The sequence below is a fragment of the Myotis davidii genome, unplaced genomic scaffold (genome assembly GCF_000327345.1).
Source record: "Myotis davidii unplaced genomic scaffold, ASM32734v1 scaffold449, whole genome shotgun sequence".
Taxonomy (NCBI): Eukaryota; Metazoa; Chordata; class Mammalia; order Chiroptera; family Vespertilionidae; genus Myotis; species Myotis davidii.
In genome coordinates this window covers 4,301,479-4,309,391 of record NW_006383007.1, presented here as the reverse complement: position 1 = coordinate 4,309,391, position 7,913 = coordinate 4,301,479, and the positions used below count along the sequence as shown (strand labels likewise).

At 38.8% G+C, this 7,913-nt stretch overlaps 1 protein-coding gene across 1 annotated transcript in view; it reads right to left on the bottom strand.

Annotated features, from left to right (window-relative positions):
• Positions 1 to 6,389: 6,389 nt before the first annotated feature.
• ENOPH1 (enolase-phosphatase 1) overlaps positions 6,390 to 7,913 on the bottom strand; it is a 28,330-nt gene continuing 26,806 nt past the window's right edge. Inside the window, exon 6 of the mRNA XM_006778202.2 lies at positions 6,390 to 7,466. Within this exon, the coding sequence (XP_006778265.1) occupies positions 7,327 to 7,466 (140 nt within the window). The 3' untranslated portion in view covers positions 6,390 to 7,326. The remainder of the gene's footprint in view (positions 7,467 to 7,913) is intronic.

Here is a 7,913-nt window from a genome sequence, read left to right as displayed (position 1 = left end):
GGCACATCCCCAGTAACGGGGTGTGCAGGAGGCGGCTGATCGATGTTTCTCTCTCATCGATGATTCTGACTCTCTATCCCTCTCCCTTCCTCTCTGTAAAAAAAAAAAAAGAAAGAAAGAAAAATATTGAAATCAGGTTTAAAGTATGTAATACATAGTGTTGACTATATTCACTATGCTGTGCATGAGATCTCCAGAACTTATCCATCTTCTAGTTGCAAACTGTAGCCAACAGCAATTGACAGAAGGACAGCCAGTCCTTGTAGCCCATCGGCCTGGGGCTAAATCCCTCTCGTTGACGTACCAACAGCAATCAAGTCTAAACTACACAGGAGAGTGGACACAGCCCACACTGGGGGTTGCACCTGGAGTGCCCAGCCCGGATGAACAGGGAGGCCATGCCACTGGAACCTACAGGACGCCTGCTACATTAGGCTATTCTACCAAGCCTGGGAGTGGCAGCAGCTCTCCCTAATACATAGACACAAACACAGAGACTGCCAAAATGAAGAAACGAAGAAACATGTCCCAAATGAAAGAACAGAACAAAATTCCAGAAAAAGGAGACAAGCAATCTACCTGATGCAGAGTTCAAAACATTGGTTATAAGGATGCTCAATGAACTTAGTGAGAACTTCAACACCATAAACAAGAACCAGTCAGAAATGAAGAATACACTAACTGAAATGAAGAAAAATTTACAGGGAATCAACAGTAGAGTAGATGAAGCCCAGCACCAAATCAGTAATTTGGAATATAAGGAAGTAAAAACAAACAAACAACCCAAAAAACACCCAATCAGAACAGAAACAAAAAAAAAGAGGATAGTGTAAGGAGCCTCTGGGACAACTTCAAGCATAACAACATTTGCATCATGGGGATGCCGGAAGGAAAAGAGAGCAGGAAATTGAAAACCTATTTGAAAAAAATGACAAAAAAACTTCCCTAACCTGGTGAAGGAAATAGACATGCAAGTCCAGGAATCAGAGTTCCAAACAAGGTGAACCCAAAGAGGCCCACACGAAGACACATCATAAAGTCCCAAAATAAAGACAAAGAGAGAATCTTATAAGCAGCAAGAGCCTGACAGGCATGGCTCAGTGGTTGAGCGTTGACCTATGAACTAGGTCGCGGTTTGATTCCTGGTCAGGGGCACATACTTGAGTTGCGGGCTCAATCCCCAGTGGGGGGCATGCAGGAGGCAGCCGATCGATGATTCTCTCTCATCATTGATGTTTCTATCTCTCGCTCCCTTTCTCGCTGAAACCAATAAAAATATATTAAGGGGGGGAAAAAAAGAAGTACAAATTGGTTGTTAAAGAATAGTTATGGGGCCCTGACCGGTTTGGCTCAGTGGATGGAGTGTCAGCCTGCAGACTCAAGGGTCCCAGGTTCGATTCTGGTCAGGGGCATGTACCTTGGTTGTGGGCACATCCCCAGTGGGGAGTGTGCAGGAGGCAGCTGATCGATGTTTCTCTCTCATCGATGTTTCTAATTCTCCTTCCCTCTCCCTTCCTCTCTGTAAAAATATCAATAAAATATATTTAAAAAAAAAAAAAAGAATAGTTATGGGATGTAAAATACAGCATAGGGAATATAGTTAATAATATTCTAATAACAATGTATGGTGTCAGATGAGTACTAGATTTATTGGGAAGAATAGTGATAGGGATGTAAAAATACAGCATAGGGAATATAGTTAATAATATTCTAATAACAATGTATGGTGTCAGATGAGTACTAGATTTATTATATAATGTCTAATCACTGGAGTAGGTGAACACCTGAAACTAACATAATATTGTATGTCAAATGTAATTGAAAAATAAAAATGATTTAAATAAAGGAACACAACAAAAAAATAATACAAGAATAAACTGTTTTGCACAACTGTAAACCTACATTTGCCTATCCCTGTATACTCCTAAAACAGAGCACCAAAACAAACAAATAAATAAAGCAAAATAAATAAATAAATAAATAAACAGAATTGAAGGGAGAAATAGTTTAACAAATAATAGATGGAATATTCAATACTCCACATTCAATAATGGATAAAACAACTAGACAGATATCAACAAGGAAATAGAAGACAACACTATAAATTAGACCTGGCAAATGTGCATAGAACACTCTACCCAAGAACATCAGAATACATATTCTTTCCAGTGCACAAAGAACATTCTCTAGCATAGACCATATGTTAGGCCACAAAACAAGTCTCAATAAACTTCAAAAGATCAAAATCATATAAAGTATGTTTTCCAAGTACAATAGAATAAAATTAGAAATCAGTAACAGAAGGAAATTTAGAAATTCACAAATATGTGGAAACTGAACAAAGCACTCCTCAACCAATGGGTCAAAGAAGTAATCACAGGGAAAATTAGAAAATACTTTGAGATGAATGAAAACAAAACACAAAATACCAAAACCTCTGGGATGCAGTAAAAGCAATGCTTAGAGGGAAATTTGGAGGTATAAATGACTACATTAAAAGAGTTCAAAGCTGTCCAGCTAGTGTGGCTGCATGGCTGAGAACTGACCCATGCACCAAGAGGTCACTGGTTTGATTCCTGGTCAGGGCACATGCCCAGGTTGCAACCTTGATCCCTTGTAGGGGTTGTGTAGGAGGCAGCCGATTGATGTTTTTATCTCCTCTCTCTCTCTCTCTCTCTCTTATCATCAGTGTTTCTATCTCTCTATCTCTCTCCCTTCATCTCTCTCTAAAAATCAATAAAAACATATTTAAAATAAAATATCTTAAAGCAATAACCTTCCACCTTAAAGAACTACAAAAAGGACAAACTAAACCCAAAGCAAATAAAAGGAAATAATGAAGATTAAAGTGGAGATAGGGTGTCCTTCAACTCCACAGTCCAATGGCAGCCTCCCTTACTACTACTACTCTAATCCTTCTCATTGATTTGGTCAACACCTCACTCCTTGTTTTAAATTTCTTTGATACCTAAAGTGGTTTCTGGCTTGGCACTCAAACCCTGTTATACCTGATTTTCCTGCATCTATTCTTATCTGCCTATAACCCATTCTCCATCCAATGGAGAATTCCCTTACGTAAATCACATTGTCCGCTTCTGTTTGAAATTCTCCAGTGGCTTCCCACCATATTTACAATACAACTCAAACTTTATCATGGTCAACCCCTAACAATCCAGCTCTGCCCACTTTTTTGATGGCATCCAGCCACTGGCCTTCTCTCAATTACAGAATAGGCTGAACATGGACCTAGATGTTTACTATATGCCTTTCCATCTTCATGGAATGCTCTTCCTTCTAGTTTCTTACATTTTCATGTCGTTCAGATTACATGTTGCCTTCTTAGCAACCCTCTATAAAAAGCCACTCTATCCTATTTTCCCAGCAGATCCAAGGCACATTATAGATGCTTCGTCAACATCTGAATGAACAATTTGGGTTAAATCTGTAAGGAAGGTGAATTCTACTTCTATTAGATAGAGTTACTCCAATGTGTTAGCAAAAACTACAAATTACTCTTAAATTAGGTTTAAGATAATAGCATTTTTAAAGGCTATATATATATATATATATATATATTGATTTTTTTACAGAGAGGAAGGGAGAGGGATAGAAAGTTAGAAGCGTCAATGAGAAACATTGATCAGCTGCCTCCTGCACACCTCCTACTGGGGATGTGCCCACAACCAAGGTACATGCCCTTGACCGGAATCGAACCTGGGACCTTTCAGTCGCAGGCTGATGCTCTATCCACTGAGCCAAACCCGCTAGGGCAGGATAATAGCATCTGACATCAGGGCATGAGTGGTGGGATAATAAATTGTTCTGGCATATATTAATTCAACTTTGTGCTCTGGTGGGAAGTTTAAACACCTGAAAACAAGTCCTTTTTACACTTCAGCTAGAAAAACTGGCTTTCCAAAAATCTTTTTTTTTTACATTCTCACCTGAGGATACTTTTTCCATTGATGCTTTTAGAGAGAGTAGAGGGAAAGAAAGAGAGGAGCAAGAGAGAAAAACATCAGTGTGAGAGAGACACATTGATGGGTTGCCTCCCGCACACACCCTGACTGGGGCCAGGGATTGAACCTGCAACCAAGGTAGTGCCCTTGACCAGGAATCAAACCTGTGACCCTTTAGTCTGCAGGCTGACCCTCTAACCACTGAGTCAAACCAGCCAAAAATCACTTTTTAAGAAAATTTGACTTAGGGGAGGAAGGAGAAGAGGAATATTAGTGGGTGAATTTCACTCCATATTACTGCCCGTTTTCCCAAATTACTCTGACTCCTAAAATACCATGCTATTGCCTTTAAGGATAAATGAACTAGACTTATTTTTCTCTTTAAGCTACCTTAGCGCCATCTCTGTATCTGGTGGCCTCACACTTGATAAGGTCTCTGGAGAAACAGCACCATCTGCTGGGCAAAGGCTGCTGTGCACCTGTCTAGACAATGGTTCTTTACCTTCCTTTCCTTCTGAAACTCTAAAGTGGACACCAGTTAAGCTTAGCTCGAAGGCCCAGCCTTCCAGAAGGCCAAACAGAAAGCTCTGCTACTCCAGAGTTGCTGATAAGAATAGAGAAGTCCCTTTGACTGAAGCTTCTCTTCTAAGAAACCAACTTGGGTTTGGGAAGAGCACAACTGAGGTAGATCTGGACTGACAAAGGGAAATAAGGACCACAACTTCAAGAGGCCTCTGTTCCTCGTATGCTCTGCAAACAAGATGCTGAGAAAATGCAGTGCCTTTGTCCTGTTTTGGAAATTACAGGTAAGATTTTTCCTGCTTTCCTTACTCAGGACCACAAATATATCTGGATTTACCTCCTAGCTCACAACCCACCTTCTGAGGCATTTTCTTCCTTCATGACCAGTCTCCTTTACAACTCAAGGGTCTTCCAAAGATCCTTTCCTATCATATTGTAAATGAGTTTCTTAGGACCTAAGAAATAGTCCCCTCACCTTTCCCACACCTCTTTGACAAACGGAATTTGATATTGCAATTTTCGAATCTATTTCCGTCATCAACTATTCAATATAAACTAGTTTTTCTGGTACCCTTACCATGGAAAGTGACTGCTACTGTAGACTAAATGTTTGTGTCCCCCACAAAGTCATATACTGAAATCTAACCATACCCCCCCTCCCTACCCCCCCAGACACACACTCACATACTTATATATTTGGAAGTGGGACTTTGGGAGGCCTTGGCAGAGCCCTCATAAAGGGATTAGTGCCCTTATAAAAAGAAGCCCAAGAAAGCTCTTTCGTCCCTTCCACCATGTGAAGTTACAAAGAGAAAACTGTTCTGAGCAAACGGCTCTCATCAGACATTAAATTTGCCAGCAGCATGATCTTGGACCCAGCCTTCAGAACTGTTAAGAAATAAAATTTCGGTCCTAGCTGGTTTGGCTCAGTGCATAGAGCACTGGCCTGTGGACTGAGGGGTCCTGGGTTCAATTCCGGTCAGGAACACATGCCCGGACTGCAGGCTCAATCCCCAGTAGGGGGCGTGCAGGAGGCAGCCGATCAATGATTCTCTCTCATCATTGATGTTTCTCTCTCTCCCTCTCCCTTCCTCTTTGAAATCAATAAAAGTATATAAAAAAAAAAAAGGAAGGAAATTTTATTTATAAGCTACCCTGTCTCTGGTATTTTGCTATAGCAATCTGAATCCACTAAGACACCTCTCCATCTCAATTCTCCATTGGCTAGATACTTAAACTTGTTTCTAGTCCAGATAATGGTGTATAATTTTCTCTCATTTTTTCCTTACTTTTCCAATTATTCCTTTATTTTCTGTAAGAGATGCCTTGTCTATCACCTTTTCGTGAGCTTTTTCAGAAATTGTATGAAGTTCAACCTTTATTAACATTTGTGGTTTTACCATCATTTACAACTCACTCCTATAAATTCATTTCCCTTTTACTACTCCTCTGTATTTCCATAATCATTAGGTTTCTTAATTAGCTACTAAAAGATAAAAATTATCAACATAAAAAATCTTTTACAGTCCCTATTCTCTCATATTTGCAAGGTTACTTCCTTTTCCTTATTCAGAGCACTCCCAAAAATCATTCCTTCAGGATTCATTAGTTTTTCTTGATTAATTAGAATAACTGCCTCCTTCAAGCATTATCCTAGGTACCTAAAATATAAGTCTCAAAAATCTAAGAAACCCACTCATATCTTGAATGCTTACTATCCAAATAAAATAACCAATGAGGTTAACCATGTATGTATACGTAACTCACAGTCAATGATTTCCAATGGCATTCCATTAAAACACACACATGATAAAGCAAAAACTAAAATGAAATTCTTATTTTTCTAAATCTCTAGTTTCTCTTTTGATTATGGCAATATGTGGTGTAGTTCAGGGATCTACATAAAACTGAAAGAAAAAATGTTTTTATTAATCACAATGTGAAATTAACATGACATCCGATTAGGACTAAACCAGGATAAATAATGCTGTTATAAAATTAACATTTCTCACATTCATTTTGAGGAAAATAGTACATAGTAGGGCTCTTCTAAGTCTTATAAACTGATTACAGTAACCTTTTTTTTTAATAGTAAACAGCAATAACATATATTCTCAAACCGTGCTAAGAAGGAGTTAGAAGGGCAACTATAAAATCTAGTGATTACAACTGTTTTGTAATTTTACCTGTTACATCAGTGCACCTTTTACACTGATAAAGCAGCTGCTTGCTGGGGGTGCCACAATGATTAGCAAGTTTCTTAAGTAATAGATGTTTGATTGATCAGGACTCAACTAGCTTCCTTTCCCAATTTTGTCTCTTTTGGAGCAGAAATAAATAACGTTATCTTCTGTAGGTAAGGAAGCTAATATTTTGAAATTCAGCTGCTAATAATCTTTTAAATCATAATTAAAAGGGGGGATGAATTACTATTAGGAATAAGTCTTTAAAATATTTCCAGTTTTTAAAACACCAAGGCTTCTGAATAACTTCTCAAACCTATCTTTCCATTTTGGTCCATAATGTGATAACTGTAACACATTAGATATGTATTGTAGTAATTTCTTCTATCAACTACATTTTACCCTCAATATGGGTGAGAGAGTTGTGGTTTCAAACCATTCCTAAATATAAAGCACCTTTAAATTAGTTTCCTTTTCACTCAACTGAAATTTCCCCCCAAATTCTGTGCCTATGAAGGTAATTTGAACACACACATATATACTTGCATGCATACATACGTGTGTTTATATGTACATTTAAAAGTAAGTTACTTTTACCACTAGAAAAAAACTAGACTACAGGGCAACTCTGTGGAGACAGTTTGGTCTTCCTCGGAAATCCTCTAGGTGGAAGAAGGCAGGTACAGTTCGCTGAAGGAAGTAATGAGGCTGTAGTAAGTCTTTTCATCATCTGTTAGTCCTGCATTGCCAGGTCTCACCACCACAGCTACATGTACATCTGCTTCCTCAGCAGCACTGGCCTCTGTGAAAATCAAAATGAATGCCAGAAACTTAAAAATATGATCTGAGATTTACTTCAAAGTAATCAGGGTGATGTGGGAATGTAAAAAACAGGTTTGACCCTGATCTGATAACATCTGAAGCTAGAAGGGCACATAGGTGCTGACTATATTCTTCTCTTTTATTACATTATTTTAATTTTTCTGTAATAAAATTTTTTTAAATATAATTGTACATGACAGGCTACAATGGCAACTATCCAGACCTCTGAGCTTTGTTTTGATATTTTTTTAAATCTTTATTGTTCAGATTATTAGTTGTTCCTCTTTTTTCCTCACATAGCTCCCCTCCACCTGGTTCCCACCCGACCCTCTGCCCTTACCGCCTGCCCCCCCGCACTGTCCTCATCCATAGGTGTACGATTTTTGTCCAGTCTCTTCCCGCCTCCCCCTCACCTCTTTCCCCCCGC